A 23,882-nucleotide genomic window follows, 5' to 3' on the forward strand; every position below is an offset into this window, starting at 1 on the left:
CTCCCTCTCCGGGGTCAGCCAGGAAGATGTCCCGAGCTGCTGTCCCCGGCTGGGGCCGGCCAGCCGCCTGCTGAGCCCCCGACCCGAGGCGCCGAGCCGCCGCCGCCCGATGGGCTGGGCCGGGGAGCGTCTCCGCAGTCGCAGCTCCGGCCGCCGTCTTCGCATCCCCGGCAGCATCAGCAGCGGCATCGGCGGCGGCGGCGTCTTCCGCATCGTTCGCCGCAGCGTAACCCGGAGCCCTTTGCTCTTTGCAGAATGGCCCGCTTCGGAGACGAGATGCCGGCCCGCTACGGGGGAGGAGGCTCCGGGGCAGCCGCCGGGGTGGTCGTGGGCGCCGGAGGCGGGCGAGGAGCCGGGGGCAGCCGGCAGGGCGGGCAGCCCGGGGCGCAAAGGATGTACAAGCAGTCAATGGCGCAGAGAGCGCGGACCATGGCCCTCTACAACCCCATCCCCGTCCGACAGAACTGCCTCACGGTCAACCGGTCTCTGTTCCTCTTCAGCGAGGACAACGTGGTGAGAAAATACGCCAAAAAGATCACCGAATGGCCATATCCTTTGCCCGAAGCCTAGCAGCTGCGCTTCCCCCTCCTCCCTCCGCTTCCCCTCTTCCAGGCTAGGAGGGAGACCCGGGGGTTGATGGGAGCTGGGGGGGGTCTTCAGGGGCTGAGAGGGGCACCGGGGAGGGTGCGAAATCTCTCCACCCCGAGCTGGGATGAGCTACTGTGCAGGCTTTGGGTGGTGGTGGGGGGGCCGTGGGAGTGGATTCCTGCAAAGGACCCATTCCGGAATGAGGGCTGGGCCCTGGGGTCGTGCAGGGGCCTTAGTGGGGCCTTTGGAGTCAGTTCCTGAGGGGTCAGAGTTCTCCCGAACGAGCTGGGCCAGGGCAGGGGAACCGGGGAACCGGGGAACCGGGGGCCTTGGCTGGGTTTCCTTAGCCGCCCCTCGCTGGAATCCGTGATTGCTCCAGTGCTGGAGCATAGTCCCAGCTCGCTGGCCTGTCCACCCGGCCTTCCCCGAGGTGGGAGCCACACTCAGGGAGTTTAGGGCTTCCCATGGCCAGGAGTGAGGGGGAGAACATGTGGCCTTCACACCGACGGCTTGGGGGGCACTTAACTCCCCATGTCTGTAGGTCCCATTTCCTCCCATCATCTTTCGGGGTGTAGGAAACATCCCAATGTCCCCATCTGGGGCCCTGACCCGGAAGACCCAGGATGGGCTCTTTCAAAAAGATGGGCAGGAGAAAATGAGATGCTGGGTCTTTCCTAAGGGGCTGTGTCAGGCCTTGGATTGGATTCAGCTTCTCCCACCCTAGGGAGCCGGGAGGGGACACCAGGAAAATCAGCACCCATTTGGACATCTTGGGCAGGTAAACGTCTTTTTTTTTTTTTTTAAATCAAAGATACAGAGGAAGGTGAAGACCACGTTTTCCTCTATTCAGATGCTATCAAAATGCAGATCCTCTCGTGTTTCTTTAAATCGTGCCTGCTTGAAATAAACCTTGAGGAGGGCTTAACATCTGTTGAGATGTAGGCAGGCAAGGATGGGTAATTAGTCGGGCTTTCTAGCAGTTATCTAAGCATGACCCAGATTCCAAGTAGGGGGATGCACCCTGCTCCCCAGGCTGACTGGCCACCATGCCATGCCTGAATGTGCCACTTCTCGGCATGGTTCCAACTGGCTGCCCTCAGTGTAAAAATGAACAGGGCTGCATGAGTCCCCGGGGCTCAGCGGTGAGCCCCCATCCTTTCTGTATGTGGTTTTGACTCTTACATACTCAACAGGGCTGGGCCCTAGGTGGTCCTGAGGTTGGTTATTTGAGGAGCGCAGTGGTGGGTGGATTCACTTTTAAGGGGGCTCAGAGTTGAGCCATGCTTTTGGCTTCTGGATGCCGAAATTGTCAGAGGGCACTGAGCTTTTAGAGTGTGTGAAAAGTCTACTTTGAGGATGGTGAAAATTAAGAAGAGGTTCAGCTGGGGCCTTCTGGAGGGGCGTACCTCTAACCAGGATGGATGCCCAAGGCAAGAGCCAGGTCTTTGCCGGCTAAGTTCCAACCTCTTAAAGCCTCATTGAATCACTCAGGGGTCTTGTAATCACTCTGTCTGCCTCCCCCTCTACTCCCGGAGGAGTGATGGGGTCTTGGAGGATAGCTCAGCTAATTCCAGGGAGTATCCAGAGGAATTCACTGGGCTGACAGGTTTCCAAGTTGAAAATGGCTTTAGGTCGCCTTCTGGATCCTGGATTTGGCCTCTTTTAAGAGGGAAGGAGGGAGGTGGGAGTCCTAACGTGTCTTTAGCTCACCCTGGTCCAGCCTGAATCTTGCAGAGCAGAGGCCGTTGGGGAGGGAGGGGGTTGCTTGGGGGAAGGGTGCAGGTGGGTACTTAGGTTTTCTTTGGCTTTCTTGCTTCTGGTAGCTTTTTGATGAGTTTGTGCATTTTGCTCTCTGCAGACAGCTTTTGTTCTCTCTTTGGCCCGAGGCAGCAAACACATTATGCAGCCCCACTTTGGATGGCAAAGCTCTCTATCCCCCAGTCTGGCACCGAGCAGGTCACCCAGGACCAAGCTTTCTCTAAGGGTATGAGAGGGGCAGGGACATAGAGCTGGGAGGCTGGATAAGGAAATTGGGGCCAGTGCGAGGAGGTGGAAATGCCAAGGAGTCAGTCAGGGTACCAGGGTGGAACATCGGCTTCTATATCCACATACTTCTGTCATTTGAAAAAAAAAAAGCGTTTAAGTACTTATTCTGAACTTTTAGAATAAAGTCTGATATATGTATGGGAAAGTACACAAGTTGAGTCCAGCTTAAGAAGTGTTCACAAAGTGAACTCAAGCATGCAGCTGGCACTCAGGTCAAGAAAAAGGATGTGACCAGCCCCCGCCCCCAGGAACTCCCCCTATGTCCCCTCTCAGTCATTCCCCCACAAGGATAACTGCTACCCTGACATCTGCCCTCCCCGCAGGCTCATTGTGCCTCCTGGCAATCCTCCTAGAAATGGAGTCGCGCGCTATGTTACTTTGTACCTGGCTTCTTCGGCTCGGCAAGAGTCATCGATGTTGCTTCGAGTAGTTGTTTCTTCTCATCGCTGTGTCATATCTGGTTGTGTGACTCTAACACAGGGCACTTGCCCGTTCCTGTGAGGGCTGCTGGGGTAGTAACCAGATTTTGCTGTAGGAAACATCCTGTCCGCGTCTTCTGTTGAACTTTCCTTTTCATTTCTCTCGGGTCTCTACCTAGCAGTGGAATTGGCCCTGCCATTCTTTGATATGTGTGTGTTTGTAGACACAGCATTGACCAAGGGTTCAGGTGAATTTGGAAAGCAGCCTCCTGATTGCCTTTAGAGGAGTGAGTGCTGGTTCCATACACACGGTGGTGTGCTCGTAGGGCCGAAAAGTGTGAAGTTACTTTCAGATACCAGTTCCAGCGTGGCGTGCTGGTGGAGGGCTCAGCCTTAATAGCCCCATGCTCACGGGCACTTTGTCACTCTGATTTCTTACTCTTCCGCACCCCTCAACCCCCAGCAGCGCAAGCTTGAAGCCAGCAATGAGAATTGAGGATTCTCATTAATTTTATTTTTCTCTTCCCAAGTAAGAAAACCCAAATGGAAGTCTTGGATGTTCACATTGACCCTGCTGCCCTTTGCTCTTGGAGTAGACCGGGCATCGGCCATCTTGACCACACACCTTGGTTCCATGTTTTCATTGACTGGAAGTCTGATTTAAATATGGCCGTGACGGGCTCTGATGATAGCTTCTAAAGAGCTCAAATCTGTCATCTCAATAAGGTGCATCTGTCAACCTTCCTAGAGCCCCCACTTAATTCCAATTGCTCCTTCTAATGTGCCACCAAGCGCCACTGTGAATGTCATCTTCCCCCAGTCCTGCTGATGCCAGCAGTTCTCCCGTGGAGCAGGGTGTAGGAATTTAGGCCATTGCAAGAGCCACTGACCCAGGTCTGTATGTCATCACACTCAATCTCCTGAACCACACGCAGGATTCTGGCTTTTCATCTGTGTTTTTGGGAATCGCAACAAGAAAGAAGCCCAGGGTCCTGTCACGTCAGGTAACCTATGGACATTGTCTGACTGGCGTTCCTCCAGCTTTTTTTCTTTTTTTTTTAATGAAAGACTCTTTAAAGACACCTGTCCTGCATGAAAAATACAGGGAGCTCTGGGAGAAGTTGGAGCATGTTATCAGACTCTTGGTCCGTCTTGAAAAAGTAGAATTTTCTAGAAGATGCTACCATAGAGGGCAGGACAGTATGACCCATAGATCCCTCTACTAGATCTGCGTGGCTGGTATTTCCACAAGAGCAAAATTCTGGGAAGTAAGAATTAGCGTGGCTTTTTCCATTGGGTTTTTTTTTTTCCTACAAAGGTGACATCCCTTCTCTGAAAAACATACCTTGAACTGACCGGAGTTTATAGTCTTAATGTACAGTCTTAATTTATCCCATCTGGTGTGCATTTTGGTGTGTTTTGCTGCAGAAATGTTAGCTATGCTTGATAATGGGGTGCTGCTCCAAACTCCCACTGGGAGTGTTACGTATACGTTTGCTTCTCGAACTTTTGTGTGAATGAGGATTGTGTTGTTAAAGTGATGATCCTGGTCCAGCAAGTTTTGGGTGGGCCTGGGAGTCTGCTTTTTCGACATGCTTCTAAGGGTTGCCCATGCTGCTTGTCTGCGGGTTGCATCTGGAATATTCAGGTCACATCATAGATGCATCCTGCTACCCTTTTTTTTTCCTTTTTCTCAAAAATCAGGTTAATTGAGGTATGCTTTACTTATAGCAAATTCACTCCCTTTTAGTGTACAGTTCTGTGAGTTTTGACAAATGCAAACAGTCATGTAGCCACCACCAAAATCAAGGTAGGGAACAGTTCTGTCACCCCAAATTACCTCCTAGTGCTTCTTCGAGTCATCCCCCCTTGGTAGCACTAATCTGTTCTCCATCTTTATAGTTTCGCCTTTTCTGGAAGGTCCTACAAATATTTGAGTCTAGCTTCTTTTACACAGCCTTTTCAATCTCTTCATGTTGTTGTATCAGTAGTTCGTCCTTTTTCAGTGCTGCATAGTATTCTGTGGGTTGGTTAGACAAGAGCCTGTTTATCCTTCTCCCAGTTGAAGGACATTTAGGATGCTTCCAGATTGGGCGATTATGAATGGAGCCGCGATAAACACAGGCGAACATGTTTTAGTGAGAGCGTTGGGAACCTACATTCCACTTGTCTTGGGTAAATAAATACCCAGGGTCAAGATTGCTGGGGTGTGTAGTAAGTATATGTTTATGGTAGACTGCCAAACGATTTTTCAAAGTGGTTGCACCATTTTAACATTCCCATCCTTGTTATCCTTCTAAAAGCACCAGGCTCTAAATGCCGAGGCACGTGCAGACTTAGGGGTTTAGGAGAAAGGATTGTGGGTGTGTAGGAAGTGACAGAAGTGATAGCGTTAAGAGAAATAGGGAGAGTGAGGATGTTGCTTGTAGCCAAGTGCTTGCACTGGTTTGAAATGTTGGGAGAGAAGGGGCCTCTGGTGTAGGGGGCATTGGTTCAACCACTCAACAGTACAAAGTCGTGGCTGTGAGATCCGTGCCTGCCCCGTAGGCACCCCATAAACATTTATCCAGTGAGTGGAAAAAGGGCCTCTCTGTACCCATTTGCCAAATCACAGAGATCCGATTCGCCCTTGTGCAAAACATTTTAGGTTTTTGGTGGTTTAGGGGGTGTGTGCGCATGAAGTTATTAGACCAGAAATTTTAGTGCTTGAGAAGTTGGGGAGCAGCGGCCCCTTGAGAGTGAAGTCTTCCTTCAGGGCCTTGAGGGGGAACATCTGTGGGGTGCCAGGGGCTTATATATCCACCCCTGGTCCTCCCCCGCCCACCCAGTAGCAAGCACGTATGTACACTCCCTCGGTGATGGAAGGCACCACCGGAAGTGCAGAGATGATCAGAGCCCGCAAAGCCCTGTAGTTAACACAGTTCTGAGAATGCCACCTCAGCTCCTTAGAAGGAAAGACGGCAGAGAGACAGGGAAGGCACTCGGGACTCGGCCCCAGCCGGGCCCAGCTTTCCATGACTCACTTTCCTCATGTGCATGATGAAGATACTGCTTCTGATAGCATCTTGGAGGGCTCATGGGGAGGTTAAACGGGGTCACGCATGGCAAATACTCAGCATAGTGTCCAGCACTGAGAAATCCCCCCAAAATACATGAGCCATAATACCAGAGAGTGCTTTTTCCCCTAATGTTCTTTTTGGGAAACTTTGGCCAGGAATGAGGCTCTCTGGGTTGAGGGGGTACAAAGGGCCCCTCGGTAACTGGCCACTCAGATTTGCTAATCTGAGTGTGGCACTCTTTAGAAAGCAGCCTTCGGATATTTTGCACTCCCTGTCCTTTCAGGGGGAAAAAAAATTCATGCCCACTTGACCCATTTTTCTATTCCCTTTAGTCTAAGACAAAATTAATTGTCTTCCCCTCCCTTAATCCGCTCTCCCTCTGTGGGTGACAAAGTGAGAGTTTTAAAGTATATACTTAGCTTCCCTGTTTCCCCCCAACCCATATCCTCCTTTTGTGCCTATCAAGAGTCCAGCCTAGGGTGGAGACCACAGGCCTAGGACAGCTGCTGTGGCCACCCCAGGTAACCACTGAGAGTTGAACAGCTTTAGGGTTAGCATATGTCCCCCCTACACACCCCCAATTCCTTTCTTTCTCTCCTGGAAGACTAGAGAAGGCAAGGAACATTCCAGAAGATAGAATCACATGGTTGGCTTCAGCAACTGGGCTTTCAGAAACCACTGAGCTCGCGTTCTTGTCTGGGTAGGGTGACCAGATGTCCCAGTTTGCCTGGACCTGTCCTGGTTTTAGCATCTCAGGAAATGCAGCAGTTTTAGGCAAACTAGGACGTTGGTCACCTGGTGGTGAGTTCTTAACACCCAAGAGAGGCGAGGAGTAAGAGATGGTTCCATGGCCCAGGAAAGGAGGAGCTAGGTAGCTTTTTCCCTCTGAAAAGCCAAGACTTTTGATTGGAATGAGTTCCGCTTTGGGGAGCCACCCATTTAAGGCAGCTAATGCAGAGAGAGATCCCGGCTCTGAAGCGAATTTCCCGAGTTAAGTCCGGATCAAGTTTTGTTATCTCTCTTGGGTCAGAGATAACTTTATCTTCTGTTCAGACCAGGAACATCCTTGGAGCTTCCGTGAAGGGGCTCAGTGCTTGGGTTAGCAGCTCCTCCCCACAAATAATCCTACTCACGGGGCAGGACCCCTCTCTGGAGAGATGAGGGAAACGTAGCCTTGCCATCCACCTGTCAGTAAATAATATTTACGCTGTTAAGTTCTGTGCTCATTTTAGGCTTGTGTTTAAATATGTATATATAATTTTGAACCAATTTTTAAAGTATTTTTATACAAGCAATGTTTGTGGGAGGGCTAAGTCTGATCTCAAGAATAAACTGACAGATTTGTCTTAAATGGGGCACATTGGGGCTGACCTAGGATTTGCTCTAGGGTGGGAGTTACACGGTTTCTGACCTTCCAGAACCTGCCATATATATATGTATTTTTTATCTTGTTGACCTTTATTATTTAGTTCATTAAGAATAATGGCTGTGGGGTTGGGGGGCTATGCCACCCTTCACTAGCTGCTGTGAAATGGTTGTGGCACGTTGTGGGGTCTTCATAAAAATGTGCCCATCTGAGTAACGGCACCAGCAGTGGAGGCCGACAGGAGAAGAGGTGATACTGATTGGAGGTGAAGCATACGGAGCGTCGGGGCAGGAGACCCGGCTGTAAATCTCAGCTCCAGCTCAGAGTAGCGAAGCCTCAGTCTGCTCGTGTATAAAGTGGGCATAATTCTATGTCCAGGAAATCACAGAAAGCTTAAAAGATACTATGCACAGAAAGCATGCAGCAGATATGATCACCGTAAAAAGCATGAAGGATGGATTTTAGACACCACGGTGGCGAGGGCTCGCTTTGTTGTGGTCACTGCTCTGGTCCTGTGCTTGGCACCTACGGGGGCTGAATATATAATTGTGGGATGTTTTCATGCCCCACAGGATCATAGCCTGTTGTTTTAATTCTCTTCTGAGTTCACAGCACACTCAGTGTTGTCTCTCCTTTTGCTTATTTTTCTTTGTTTATTTTAACAATGCGTGGAAACTCTGGTGGACCAGCTCCCTAGGTCAAAAAGTAGAATGATGGTCCTCAGCGTGGGTCCCCAGCCCTGCAGGGTCAGCATCACCTGCTCTAGGGCAAACTTCTCACACTTGGGCACGCACCAGCATCACTGGGAGGGCTGTTAAACACAGGTGGCTGGGCCTCACCCTTGGAGATTCTGATTCAGGAGGTTTGGAATGTACCCGGAGAATCTGCATTTCTAGCAAGTTCCTAGGTGGTACTGAAGCAGCTGATCTGGGGAACACACTTTGAGACAGTCTGAACTAGACCATGACCTGTGACTTCTACCTGTAGTTTCTGACCCCGCCTTTTCCTCATCCCTCCCTCACTGCACTGCCCCTAAGGCACCCACCCTCTCTTGGATTTTGCGAGTCTTATTCCTCTCCTTCCTTTCTTCCTTCCTTCTCTCCTTCCTTCCTTCCCCCTCCTTCCCTTCTTTCCTTCTTTTCAAGTTTTATTACATGTGTCTTAATATAAATTTTAACTTGCTTGGCTTCTGAGAATTTTAGCCTTCTAGAACTTGTACTTGATTGTTCCACTCAGCTGTATGTTTCTAAGCTTCATCTCTCTTGTTGAGTGTAGCTGCAGGTCATTTATTTTTCTTTGTGTAATATTGCAGTCTGTGATGATACAACAATTTATCCATTTTCCTGGGTGGAAACATTTGGGATGTTTCCAGATTTTTTATTTTATTTTTTGCTATTATGAACAGTGTTGCTGTGATGAATAAATAATTTTTGAATGAATGAATTCAAGGTGTTAATTTTAGTCTGTGTACTTGGGAGTCTAGCTTCAGCTCGAATCAGCTGAGATTCATCAGCATTTTGGAACACCAGCCATCTGACAGGCACTGGCAAAGGCATTTCACATTCTACTCATCATTCTCTCTGAGGGCTAGGTCAGCCAGACAGCCCTGTTCTTGCTTGTTTTCCGAAAGTCAACCTATAGTTTAGACACCGGCTTGTAAAGAGGCTGCATGGCCAGGTTGAGAGCATGGACTCTGGAGCCAGGTGGCTGGGGTTCAAATCCCACCTTGGCTAGTCACCACGTGCGTGACCTTGGGCAAGTTACTTAAGTGTTCTGTGCCTCAGTTTCCTAATCTGTTCAATGGAGATGCTAATAGCACCTGTCTTGGAAGATTAAATGAGTTAATACATGTTATGCTTAGACTAGTGCCTGGAACCTAGTAACCACCGTATATGTTTGTATATGGATGGATGGATGGATGGATGGATGGATGGATGGATGGATGGATAGGAGAAAAGAAAGGAGAAGGAAGGAAAGTTGGAAGGAAGGGAGGAAGATGGATAGATGGATGAATAAGAGGAGGGATGGATAAGTGGACTTATTTGGATGGCATTATTTGGGGCTCTCTGACCTAATGCTTGGCATAGTGTGTGGCCCACTGTGTGCTACAAAGTATTAGTTATTATTATTCTGCCTTTTCTTGCCAAGGTTCTCAACACCCTTCGGCTCTGTTATTCTTTAGCATGTATCTTATTAACCCATTCTGCTGGATGATCAACTTAATCACCATTGCTCCAAGGTATAAGCCAAGAGGAAATCGATTACAAGGTCATGGTGATTGTCAATAGTAGAATCCCGTGATTCCCACGCCCCAGCAGAATGTTCCCCTTCTTTCAGCAATCCTTGTTTTGGCTCCTGATCATCTTCCTTTCTCATTCCCTACGGCCTACTGCCAGACTCTAATGCCAGATTTTCTCCCAATCTACAGAGCTCCCCCTTCCTTTAACCATACCATACTTTTTAGCTTTGCTCTAAGAGTGCCATCATCGAAGACATCACATACCTCAAACCAGTGAGAATAGGCCAGCTTCCATGAGGGTCTTACAAGGACTTAGAGCATGTGGGTCTTGCACAAATTGGAATAGCCAGAAGCGTTTATGGATTTGAGTTGTTAGGATGCAAATTTTTAACGGTTTGGTCTGTTCCTAATCACAATACAGTCTTTTAAGTTATAGATTATGGATGATGTTTGTGGTTTAGAGGAGGGAGGGGCATCACATGCAGTTAGTGCTGGATGAAGGGATGGATGGATGGATCTATGGATGGTTGGACAGACAGATAGATGATAGGTTGGGTGGATGGATGGGAGGGAGGGAGGAAGAAAAGAAAGAAAGAAGGAAGGAAGGAGAAAAGAAAAAAGATGGATGGAAGGTGGGTGGATAAGTAGATTCGTGGATAACTGGATGGGTGGATGGACAGATAGATGGAAGAAGAAAAGAAGGAAAGGAAGGAAGAAGAAGGAAGGAAGAAGGAAAGAAGGAAAGCAGGAAGGAAACATGGATGGATGATGAAAGAAAGGTCGGATGGATGGATGAATGGATGGATGGATGGATTGGTAGATGGATATATGAGTGGATGAGTAGATGGGCAGATGGCTGGACTGGGTCGAAGGATAAAAAGATGAATGGGTGGATGTTGGATATGAGCGTGTATGAAAGGGTGGGTGTCCTTGTTGGGTCTCTCTAATATCTGGTGTTCTTATTGGCTCGGGAATGACCAAGTCCCTCCACTTACCACCCTAGTTGTCCCTTTCCCAGCATCAAGTGAGTCTTGCATGTTTTTTGTGAAAATCAACAAGATCACATGCTTACGTCTTAACTCTCTAATGAGAAAACTCCTTGAGGGTAGGGGACAGTGATTTACCTTCCTCACATCCCTCAACAGTTCCTGTACTGTGTCGTGCATAAATGTTTGTTAACTGAGTAAGGACAAGGAAAGTAATGTTGTTGACAAAGATTATTAAATTTCTGGAAACACCTGGTTTTGTTTATTTCAGCATGGGCCTGAAAGTGGAATATCTTGGGTTTGCTCCATCAGTGAGTAGTGGTGGACTAGAGGGATCTCTCTCTTCTCAGCAGGTTGGGTACATGCCCCAGATTCTTACCCACTGGCCAGAGATTACAGATGACGGATGTACCAGGGTCCTACATAGCCCCATATGATTTGGTTCCTAAGTTAATTTTGATCTCATCGCTTCCATTCTCTATCCCTTCTACTCTGTCTCAGCCTCACCAGCCCCATTTGCCCACATCCAGCTTGTTTGCATCCGAAGGCATTCGTGTTGTCTCTTCCTTCTGCTTGCATCATAGTTCCCCCAGGTCTCCTGGCTGACTCCTCTTCATTTTGGTCAGCCCAAAAGTTACTTCTTCCAAGAAGCTTATCTTCTTCATTTATTGAACACCTCAAGTACAAAAAAGAATATAAAATATATGCATACTCTCCTGTCCAGAGAGAATCTCTCGAGACATTTTAATGTATTTCATTCCCTACCTTTTTATGGAAGTAAGCTTTTGTGAACACATTTCCATGCCGCTGGATATCCTTGGTAGCATCAAGACTATCATATATAGTTGCACAGGCTGTACACTGCACAAGGGTATCACATCTCATGTGGACATCATAGAACTGTATATTTATTATTTCAGTGTCCTAGCTAATAGAAGCTTAGGTATCTTGTTCTAGACAGATGAAGATATTATGACAGTTTCTTGACAGATGGACCTAACAACTCGAAAAAGGGATATCTTATTGAAATTCACACAGTAATGCTGTGTGGGTCAGCAGCCACCTCGGAAAAGACTGTCGTTAATATCTGATGATATTTCACTTTATGGCTGTATTATTCTTCGTGTAACCATCTCCAGTTGTTTGTTTGTTTTGCTTATAAATAACAGTGCAATGAACATCTTTGTGCATGCATATCGTCTGCCCAAGGTTCCGGTTATTTTCAGAATAAAATTCTGATCTAGGTATAGGGTTCAAGTCTTGAAACTGTTGCCACCACTTTCCTTGAATCTGGAAAAGGGATTTTGAGATCAGGTGACTCAAAATTCAGGAAGTTGAGGAGGAGGAGCAGAAAAAAGAACAGTTGATTGGTCTGCAGTTCTTACTGGGCTGTATGTAAAGCAGCACTTTTGAACTGGGGGGTGATTTTTCCTTGGAAGAGACTTTTGGTAATGCCTGAGATATTTTTGGTTGTCACGAATGTGAAGGGAGACGTGATACTGGCATGTAGTGGATAGAAGTCAAGGATGCTGCTGAGTGCCCTAAAAACGCACAGGACAGCCTCCTTGTTCTGCCCCAGTAAAGAATTATCCAGCCCAAGATGTCAGTAGTGCTGAGATTGAGAAATCCTGATGTAAAAGATGTCAGAATTTCTTGGAGGGGAGTGGGTGGATTTAGGGTTTTTGGGTGACTTAAATTTAATTTACAGTTTCTCTTCCTAGCTGGGTGTCGAAGCCAGCTTTCTGTGAACTTTAGATCCTACACGATCAGCAACAGGCTTGCTACCAACAGATTCGTTGATGTAAATATAGACGAGTATGTAGAAGGAAATCTCACCCAGAGTTAGAAAAGGTTGGCATGAAAGCTGCTGTGGCCTCTGTTTCTCCCTCCTTCTCCTTCTGGTGCCCAGTTTTTAAATCGTGTCTCACTTTCTCTGGGCTCCTGGCATGGCGAGTGCTGCTGGCGTAGACTTTGGTTCTTTGCTCCCTTAGTCCCCATATCAGGGCTGGCCTTGGGCACATGCAGGGGACAGACTCCTGGGGCAGATGAGCTTAGAGATGAGAGTGGGGAAAGGAGTGTGTTCATTCATTCATGATGCATTCATTCATTCACAAATGTTTATTGAGCCAAGTGAGTGGGGGGAGATGAGGGCAGGAAGGTGACAAGGGTAGATGTCATGCAGGGCTTTGTTCACCACGGTGAGGACTTTTACCCCAGAGGAATTCCCATCGTTTTCCCCTATACTTTTTGTTTCCGTAACAAAAATAAAGTCATTCTGGGTCTCTCTTTTGAGACCTGCTGTTTTCTTAATAAGACAGGCCACACTGCAGTATCTCCCACCCTGTGACAATGTCTTCGTACACATCTGTGAGAGTCCTGGAAATGGCGTCGCTGGGTCACGTGTCAGGTTTAGGGCCAGGTCACGAGGGGCAGTAAGTCTGTGCCCTTTCAGACTCCGAGGTCCCCTTTCCCTGATTATGGAGTCCAGCTGGGTTGCCCTTGATTTAACGTCTTTGCCAAACAGATAAGTGAAAAACGGAATTTTCTGTGGTGCAATGTTCATTTCTCCAATTCCTGAACGTGCGGAGCCTTTTCCGGATCTGTGTGGGCTGACTGCATCTCCTTCGTGATCTCCCGGTCACACCCTTCGCTCAGTTTTCTCTAGGGACATCCTGCACAGATGTCTTTTGGAGGCTGGCACCAGGTTCTGTAGACTCTGAGGGGTTCTGTGGCTCTGTGTTGGGTTTGAGGCTGTCCAGGCAAGTGGTTGAGAGGAGGGAGGCCTGCAGAACCAGGCCCCTGGGTTCAACTCCCTGCTCTGCTTCTTGCCAACTGCACCATTCTGGGTAAGTTACTACCTCCTGTAAAATGGGTATAACATTAGTGCCTGCCTCATGGGCTTGTGATAAGGCTCAAGCAGCATTCAGAACAGCGCCTGGCACACCGTGGGTGCTAAACAAGAGTTTGTCCCCCGCACTGGTATGGGCCAGATGTCAGCTTCCTCTCTCCTCAGTGCAACAGTGCGTGTGTGTTTCTGTGTGCCTCTCTTGATGCTGAAAACCCCTTTATTGTAGGGTGCAATAGCTGTCATGTGATTTCGAGCGAGCTCTCCCAGCCTGAGTGCCAGCCACAGCTCTTGTAACTGAGCAAACAGGACCTTCCACTCTCTAAACTTGATAGACAGCGACTGGACCATTTTTCACATTCGGGGTAGGTGGGCTCTCCTTTGGCCCTTGTGCTTGTTCACGTTCGGGATTTCAATGGGGCTCCAGTAAGAGCACGTGCAGTATCCTGGGAGGACATGGAAACTGACCCCCTTTTCTAAAGTAGTTGGTACCTGCCCTGAGTGGAGATCTTTTGAGCCCCAGGCTGTGTGAGAACTGCTCTGGCCGACTTGACCTTTAAACCAGCCCCAAGAGCTGGGGGGGTTATTTTGCCCCCACTTCACAGATGTGCACACCGAGGCTGTGAGAGCTGAAGTCGCTTGCCAAGGTCACATTTAGCAAGCAGGGAAACCTCATGGGACAGGTAACGGCATAGCACAGACAAAACTCGGAGTGACCATGGGCAAGAGACGGCGTAAGGAGCACAAGCGTACCCGGACATATTGGGGGTTTGGTTCCAGACCAACACAGTAAAGTGAATATTACACTCAGTAAAGCGAGTCATATGAATTATTTGGTTTCCCAGTGTGTATAAAAGTTATATTTGCAAGATACTGTAGTCTGTTAAGCGTGTAATAGCATGATGTCTAAAAGAACAATGTACATATCTTACCAAAAAGACTATTGCTAAAAAATATTCGAAATCTCAACTGTTGCAGATCTAGAACAGTCCATCCTAATAGGAAGTTCTTGGCAGTTCTAGCAGCAGCATCTCCTGGGAGTTTATTGGAAATGCAGAGTCTCACCCCCCACCCCGGACCCCTCCAGTCCCAATTTGCATGGCAACAGCATCCCCCTGTTGATTGCGGCTGCACTTGGAATCACCTGGAGGCTGGAAACGTGCTGATGCCTGAAGCCCCGCCCTCACAGATGCGGTGGGATTAGTCCAGGCCTGCCCTTGGGCTTGGGAAACTTTGAAAACGCTCCAAGTGATTCTAAAGTTCAGCCAAGATTAGCAGAGAGGCCGCCGGGTGGTTTGGAACACTTGGAAGGCCAGCACACTGGAGTTGGAGCTGTGTGACTTTGGGCAAACCACTTACTGTCTCTGAGCTGCAAGTTCTCTATAAAACAGAGACCTGCTAGCACCTCCTCCCAGGGCTGTGAGACTGAGATGATGTGAAGGTTCAAAGTGCTGAGCAGGGGGCCTGCGACGTGGGTAGTAAGCACTCCCTAAAAAATTGTTAATTTTTAAAAATGGGGTCAGCAGTCTTAGATCTAATCATTGGAGTAGTGGAAACTAAACTCTTTTCATTTTTAAAAAATCGAGGTAAACGTCACATAACATAAAATTAACTGGTAACCATTTAAAGTGACATTTAGCACGTTCACAATGTTGTGTCTCTCTTTCCAAGACGTTTCCATCACCCTGTCCCCATCAGCAGTCGCTCCTCGGTCTCCTTCCTCCCTTGGCCCCTGGTCAGTGTTCTGTCTCCGTGGTTTTCCTTGTGCCGGTTTTAGTTTTTGAAGTCCCCACCCCCTGACAGAGGACCCCTCAGCCTCCAAGTGAAACTGTGAGGAAACCCAGCTCTCTTCACTTGTCGCTGGCACGGGGGCTGCCCCTGCCCGTGTGCCCCTCTGGCTCCCCGAGCTTTGCCCAGTGGCCATGGTTAATCCCAGCAGCAGGCTCATGTTCTGCTCTCCTGGGGCGTCCACAAATGAGAGGTTTCATCTCAGCTGGGTTTCTCCCAGTTAAATATTTAATAAATAAGACCTACAACTTGTGATGCTGGGAGTGTTTGATAGTGAAATTAATGAGAGGGAGAGAGTCGCAGGCGGTCCATAGGTCCATGCCGGAGCCTGGCCGGAGGCGCCCTGTTGGCACAGCCTCTGGGCCACCAGTGTCTGGTCACCGCAGTGGGCCACAGCATCCCACGTCCTCTGGCTGTGGCCTTCCTCTTTCCTTAGCACTGTGTCTGGCACAGAGAAACCACTTGATAAATATGCATTAAAAGATAGGGGGCAGGGAGAGAGAAAGAGAAGATGGAGAGGAGCGAGAGAGAAATGAGATGAGCGGGGAGAAAGAAAAATGGAGACAGCCCGGGGGTGGGGGGAGAGATGAGAAACAGGTGGAAGGAGGAGGAGGAAAGAGCTGGAGGAGAGCGCGGAAGACAATGATGGGAGAGGGAGAAATGGAGAAAGATGGAGGAGATGGGTGGGGGAAGAGAGAGAGATGGAGGAAGAGAAGGGAAGAAAATACAGAGAAAAAGAAAAAGAGAAACAAGGAAGAGAAATATTTTCTTGTCTTTTCCTCTCCCCATCACCCTTACCACCCTTTTCCCCTTTTTTTCTCTGGCTCCCAGTTCTCATTTCCTCACTCTTGCCGGCTCGCCATCTCCTCATCCCTTTTCATTTCCTGTGTCCCTGTTATCTCTTCATATTCTGTCTGAGTGTTTGCCCCTTTTCTCTTTGTCTTCATAAACTGTCCCTTGGTGTATCTTATTTTTTTCTGGTCTGTCTTTGGCTGATTGTGTGTGTGTGGGGAGGTGAGGAGGGGCGGACAAACCTAGAGAAAAGCATAGGAACATAGATGAACATTTTAAAGACCTACCATGAAGTGAACATTCATTGTACCCAGGTCAACAGCCAGAATGCCACCATCTCCGTGGATGCTCCTATATGCCTGTTCCCCCTCCACCCTATGAACCACTCTTGAGGATTTCATGGGAGTCATCAGCTTGCTTTTCTTTCTGGTTTTACCTCCTAGGCATGCCTCCCTAAACACTATAGTTAAATGTTTTGTGGTTTTGAACTTCATATAAATTATGTGATACGAATTTCGTGTGTTGTTTCATTGGCTCACAGCTACGTTAGCAAGATCTATCCTCATTATGGTCACTGCGGCTCCTTCATATTTGTTTACTGATGATGAACATGTGAGTTTGTTCCCTTTTGGTTGCCGGAAGTAAGCAGTGTTGCTAATTGTTTATGGATTAAACTACCCGCGTGTAGGAGTCTCTTAAGGGTACCTGCCTTGATGCAGAATTGCTGGATATTAAAATTAGTGCATCTTCAGTTTGGCTGAATACTGCCAAAGTGTTTTGCAAAATTTTGCTAATTTACACTCCTGCCAGCAGTGGCTGAGCATTCCTGTGGCTCCGCACCCTCATCAACGCTTGGCATTGTCAGAGTTAACTGCAGACTGACTGATGGGTGTGTGGCGATTTTAGTTTGTGCTACCCAATTACAAAATGGGAGAACAAATTTTAATATACTTCTTGGCTATTCAAGTTCCTTCTTTTGTGGAGTGCCTCTTTATGCCTGTCCATCTTTCACTGGGTTGCTTGGATTTTGCTTTTTTTCCCTATTGATCTATAGGTGATCCTTGCATTTTCTGGAAACTGGTCCTTCATCATGATATGCTGTGTAATATCTTCTCTTGCTCGCCTTTTGATTCTTTTTTTTATGACGTCTTTTGATCAATAGCAGTTCTTAATTTTAATGTGGTTGCATTTAGAAATCTTTTCCTTCACAGTTTGTGGGTTTTGTATCTTATTTAAGAAAATCATTTCTACCCTGAGGTCATGGATATATTTTATACTATTTCTAAAAGTTTTATAGTTTTGCTCACGGTATGTCTTTAATCGGCTTGGAATTGATTTTTGTGTATGGTATGAGGTAGGGGTTGAATTTCCTTTTTATTCTATAAGCGTTGTTTCAGTACTGTTTATTAAAAAAATCCATCCTTGTCTCAATGATCTACAAGACAGCCTCTGACTGTTTAATTCTTACCTCCTTTGGTCTGGTCTGTTTTGTACTCAGTCAGTCAAGCCACAAATATTTGAGTGCTGACTGCATACGAGGCACCGGGTTGCAGTGATGAACATGACAAATGCAATCAGCACATTCATGGATCTTACAGTCTGGCAAAGATGATGAATAAATAGCTGTAGTTGTAATTTACAACTACAAATGCTATAAGGCCCTAGAAAGGACAAGTCCAGCACGCTCTTAGAGGAGCGTTTAAAACAACCTCCCCTGAGGAAGTGGTGATAAACTGAGTCTTTAGCAGAACCCTGTGATACTGGGGCAGGAGTCGTGAGAAAGATGCTCTGACCAGAAGGAACAACATATGCAAAGGCCCTGTGGCAGATGCTTAGGAATTTGGTATTTATCCTAAAGGCAGTGTCTGACCACTGAAGCAGCAATACAATGAGGTTGTCTGTGAACGGCCCCACTGGCTGCTGTGTGGAGCATGGATTAGATGAGCACAAGAATATAAGGCATGAGACCAGTGAGGGGAAATGTTTGTAGTCCTTCAAGGAGGAGACAGTGTCCCTTGGACTAGGATGGTGCCTGTGGAGATGGAAATCATTGGTCAGATTGAAAGATATTTTGAGCTGACATGATTTTTCCCCTCTCTCTGTTCCTCCTCTAGTTGAGTTTTCTGGGTGAGGAAAGCAGTTTGTGTTTCTGCCAAGGGCATGTGCTCTGGAGAACAGATGGTCTTTGGAATTCTAGCCAAGAAAGTCACTGGACAGCCCCTGGCCCTCAGGGTTTTCTGGAATCGATTCAACAATGGCAATTTATTAATAATGATAACGAATTGATAGCCTTTCCTTCAAAACATCTTTTAGCCATTACCTTGTTTGTCCCCCAACCGACCCTACGAGATGGGTAGGGGAAGAGGACAAGGATTTTTACTTCAGTTTTATTATAGAATTGTGGCGGGGAGGAGTTAATTGGCACTCTTGAGATCACACAAAAGATGTTGGTTTGGGGATTGGAATCCAGTTTCTTGGCTTCCGGGATTGGAATCAATCCCCTTTATGCAACGTTACACACCAACTCCCCAAACATACTCTTTTTACAAACCATTTCCCATTGAGAGCTTCTGAATAATTTACAAGACCTCAGTTTTCTTCATTATAAAATGAGAATTAAAATAGCTACCTCTGAACTTTTTGCTTGACACACAGTTAGGACTCATTACATTTACCTACATGAACTCATTAGTCTCGGTTACAAGGGGCAGAAAACTCAAAGAGACTTAAGCAAGAAGAGAAGAGTTACTGACTCCTGGGAGGGAAGAGTCCAGGGAGTGACCGGCTTCCGGCTTGTCTGGATCCAGGGAATCATATGACATCATTAAACCTCAATTTTCAGGTTCTGCTTTTTGAAGTTGGCTCCGTTCTCCATGTGGACATGACATGCCATTTGGTCCTCTCTAGATCATATCCAAAGTGGTTCTCTTCCCCAGCCATCCTCCCAGCATTCTCAGCAAAGGGTTTATTGCTTTCCATTGGCTCAGCTAGGGTCATGTGCTCATGCCTGAGCCAATCGCCAATCACTGCAGGGAAATGGGAGGTACAGAAAGCGGTGCTCTGATTGGCTTAGACTTGAGTCACACTGTTCTCTGGCATTAGGGGTGGAGCCAACTTTATGGAATAGGTTGGAGAGATTCCTTTAAAAGTGTATTAGGATGTGCTAGCTCCTGTAACAGAAGTAGTGAACTTCACTTCTGCCAGCATTCTGTTGACCAGAATTTCATCCCATCGTATATCAGTGAGGGTCTCAGTAGGAAGCAGAAGACACACAGCAAGAATTGAATAAAGAGATATGGGCAGCTATTAAAACGAACAGAGAGACAAAGGGGGCAGGGGAGAGAGAGAGAGAGAGACAGAGAGAGAGAGGGAGAGCGCGCGCGAGCAAGAGCGTCCGAGCGTGAGCGCAAGTGCGAAAGAAAGAGAAATAGCTGTCTGGCAGAAGCAGCAACCTGAGGAAGCTAGCAGAATAAATGCTCTGACTTCATGTTCTCTCCCATCTCCTGCCAGGGCTCCCCATTGTCCAAACCCAACTGGAAGCCAGAGGGTATGGAGCTCAATGAGAAAGTCCACAGGTCACTCTCCCTGAGCATAGTAGGGTAAAGGAGGGAGAGTGGATTCTGGGTCACAGAAGACAGCCAATACCTGTGGCCCATGTAACTCTAGGGGAGACTGAGACATTTAATTCATGTGTGCATCCACGAGGAGATTTGGTGGACACATCACACTGTCTTTTCCACAAGGACAAATCAGATTCCCAGGTGGCAAGAAAAAAAGCCTACTTTGCTGCTGTTATTACTGTTATTGGTGGTGGTGATTATTGGTTCTCTCCACATGATAGTGCCTTCTCGCTTTTCTTTTCCCTCTCACTCTGCTTAGAGAGCTGGTAGTGGGAGTCTCAGCTGGCAGTCTGTGTCCTTGGCTTGAGGCTGAGCATGGGTAAGCCTTATGCCTGAAGCGAGCGACCATCTTGCTGAAGGTGAAACCTAGGAGAGACCCCTCAGGCTGAGCCCACGGAGGTGGATCAGGTCCCAGGGGCAGGAAGCGACCCCCCTGCCTCCCTCACCTGCTCCTCCCTCTTTGGAGTGGGTCTTGGCAGCCAGAAGTAGGTGCACAAGGGAAATTGTAGCCCAGACGTGTTAACAATGGCTCGCGCCCATTCTACTCAATTCTGGTCCAGCTGTATTAGCAATGGATCCCAGTCTCCAGCCCCTTCAAGGGTCAGCCCGGTAGCTGTAACAATGGCCTGTCACCTCCCAGCCTCGCCCACTTCTTTGAACTCCTCCAAGTCACTATGATGATGAGACTATCACTGTCTTAGCTTCCTCCATTCAAGCTTAACTGGCCTTTCCTCCCCTCCAGGGAGTGCGGAAGAGCAGCCCCTCATTGCTTCTGGCAGTGGACCAGCCAGGTCCTCGCCTTCCCACCACTCCAAGGTCCAGGACAATGAGGAGAGAGGTGGACAGACCCGAGCCCCCCAGGGCCATGTTCTGGCTTCGCCTCTCATGAGCTCTGTGGTTCCTAGTTTTCACCGCCCCTTTTCCAACTTTGCTGGATCCCTGCTTCTGGCAGTGATGGCTGCATGGGTTCAAATCCTGGCTCAACCACAAAGGCTTGACCGCCTGGGCAAATGACTTCACCTCTCTGTACCTCAGTTTCTTCGGCTGCCAAATAAAAACAATTATGGTAATAACAGTTCTGGACAACATGGCAGGCGCCTTACTTGCATCAATTAAATTCATCCTCTAAATGCCCTGAGGGGTGGGTGCCATTGTCGTTACCCCTGTGACAAGGAGAAAACCAGGACAGAAAGATTCAGTAGCTCATCTGAAGGTCTCACAGTCCACAAACGATAAAGGTGGTATTTGAACCCAGGCTGTCTGACTCCAGAGTCTGTGTTCTTAATCAGTAATAATAATTTCCTCATTCAATGAGCTGTTGAACAGATTTCATGCAATAATGTAGTCAAAAAAGCTTAGCTCAGTACCCAGCAGACAGCAAGCACTCAATGTAGATGTTAGTTATAATAGTAGTTATTATACCATTTTACATTATATAGTTATATATTAACATAGAAATACATGCTACAGGTACTTAATATATTAACATGCAGTTATATGTTGTTGTTATAGTTCAGAAGTCAACAAACTTTATGCAAAGGGCTAGATAGTAAAGATCGCCAGCTTTGTGAGCTTCAGAGTCTCTGTCATGGCCACTTGGCTCTGCCATTGTAGGAAAGGCACCCATAGACGATACGTAAACAAATGGACATGGCTGTTTTCCAGTAACACGTTATTTACAAAAACATGTCACAGGCTATACCTTGCCAAAACCTGATACAGTATGTGCTATTATATATCACTATTTCTCTCTTCTCTTTCTCTGTTTATCCTTCTTTTCTCTTCCTTTTTTTAAACAAGGCTAGCCTCTCCTTCTCTCCTTTGCTCCTGTCTTTCAGGAAAGCAGGTCAGGCCACTGGAATGAATGGGTTTTCCTAAAACCAAACTCATTTGTCTAAGACATGGAGGTGATGGTGGTGGGGACGCTGAGCTCAGGCCCCTCTCCCTCATTTCTTCCCCCTCTCATTCTCAAGCTCTTAGTCACCATTTTCTTTGCCCAGTGCTGATTTTCTGTGCCTTGAGAAGCCCACAAGGCTTTCTGGGCTCTTGTCCCCACGGTCTCCCCTCACTCACCTGGCTCCCACCATGCTGGCCTCTTTACTCTTCTTCAAATGCACCAGGCACAGTCCTACCTCAGGGCCTTTGCACTGGCTGTTCTGTCTGCCTGCATCCCCCTTCATGCAGGTAGCCTCACCTCTTCCAGGCCTTTACTCAAAGGCCACCTTCTTGGCATCCACCTTATTTTAAATTGCACACCCAGAATTTCCCAACCTTCCCCAAACAGGAAGGCAGGTGAGATTTGGAGCAGGAAAGGGGTGAGTCAGGTACAGTGTCATCTCCATGAGAGCCGAACTCTATCTTTTTTGTCCTCTGTTATATCCCCAGCACTGAGAATGCCACCTGGGATGTAGTAGATGCTTAGTTCATCCTTGCTGCATGGATAATAATAAGGAACAATCATGTGGTTGAGAACCTGGGCTGTGATCTCAGAGTCAGCTGGGTGACTGCCCAGCCATTACCAGCTTCCTGCCTGATAATGAGTTTCAGTTTTATATCTCTATAAAATGGGCAGGAAACAGTCTTCCTCTCATAGGGCTGTACATTTATTTCTTGGATACTGATCAAGGGTATATAGTGGGCAAAGCACTGTTCTAGACACAGGAAACAGACAAAAGTCCTTGTCTTCATAAGCTTACATTCTCGTCGGGAGAGACATAGGATAAACAACAAACAAAATAATAAGTAAGTTGCATAGTACTTTTGATTATAAGGACAACAGAAGAAAAAAGCAGCAAGGAGAAGGGGTGGGGAGGCCAGTTGCTATATTAAGTAAGTCCTTACTTAGGAGGTAGCCAAGACTTGAAGGAGGTGAGGAAGCCGTGAGGATGTCTGGGGGAAGAGGGAACAGCAGATGCAAAGGCCCGGAGGTAGGGTCATGCTTGGCCAGTTGGAGGAACAGTGAGAAAGCCAGAGTGGCTGAGGGAGTGAATAAGGGGGGATGTGGGAGGAGGTGAGGGCAGGGAGGCGACAGGGCAGGTTGTGCAAGGCCTCCTGGGCTGAGGGAGGACTTTGACTTTTACTGTGAGTGAGGTGGGAGCCATGGGGACTTCTGAATGTGGAGAGATATGCCTGGACTCAGATGTTCACGGGCCCCTCTGGCCACTGTGTAGAGGGAAGAGGGAGAGGGCGCAGACTTTGAGGGGTGAGCTTGGAAGCTGGGTATTTGGGTGGAGATGATAGTACCGGTTCAGTTAAGTGGGGATGGGACACGGTGTTGGCTGTGGAGATAATGAGGAGGGGTGATTCTGACGGTTTTAAAAGATTTTATTGTGGCAAAATACATGTAACTTAAAATTTGCCATTTTGTGGTGTATAGTTCAGTGGCCTTTAGCACACTCACAGTGTTGTGCAACCGTCACTTCTGTTTCGTTTCGCAGCATTTCATAACCCCAAAAGGAAACCCTGTACCTGTTAGTAGTCACCTCCCATTCCTCCCTTTCCCTAGCTCCTGGCAACCACTATTCTGGATGTAATTTGAAGGTTGACCAGAAGGATATCTGGACAGATAAGCAAAGAGGGCTCAATTAATTAACATGCAGAAAGTACTTAGGAGGCACATAATAGTTGCTCAAGACTAAAATGGCAAAGATTTGTTGGCAGTGATGTTAAACACTTTCCCCAGCCCGTGGTCTAACGCTAAACTCGCCTACCCTTCTATTTGGCATTCTCGCCTGCAGCAGAGCCAGGATCTTTCACTCTTCTAGTATGGCCTGGGTAGGGCTGGGAGGAGTCAGAAAGGCCAAGCCAGCACCATTCGTTCCGGAACACCATCCAACTCCAGTCCAGATTTCCCAGAACCGCGCAGGAAAACATCCAGGGAGGCACTGCGCATCTGATGGGAGTCCTGGCAAGCCTGGCCTCGGCTTCCTGGGGCTGCTATTACATCAACGAGTATTTGTCGGACCTTCAGTCTGAGCCAAGATAGCAGCTTTCAGAGGAAGAGCGAGAAGCATACAGGTCTTCTTTGTGGTCGTGCCCCTACTTCCTCATGTGGCTTCATTCTCTGTTACTGTCGACCTCTCTCTCTGAAAGGAGTGTGAAACTCCCTATCCTCTTCCTAATATTTGTGATATG

The 23,882-nt window shown here is 47.7% G+C and overlaps 1 protein-coding gene across 1 annotated transcript in view; it reads left to right on the forward strand.

Annotated features, from left to right (window-relative positions):
- The first annotated feature begins 255 nt into the window (after positions 1-255).
- CACNA1A (calcium voltage-gated channel subunit alpha1 A) overlaps positions 256-23,882 on the forward strand; it is a 205,288-nt gene continuing 181,661 nt past the window's right edge. The window contains 1 exon segment of the mRNA XM_039882761.1: positions 256-548. Coding sequence (XP_039738695.1) covers positions 256-548 — 293 coding nt within the window.

Source organism: Pteropus medius, unplaced genomic scaffold, assembly GCF_902729225.1.
Source record: "Pteropus medius unplaced genomic scaffold, Ma_sr-lr_union100, whole genome shotgun sequence".
Lineage (NCBI taxonomy): Eukaryota > Metazoa > Chordata > Mammalia > Chiroptera > Pteropodidae > Pteropus > Pteropus medius.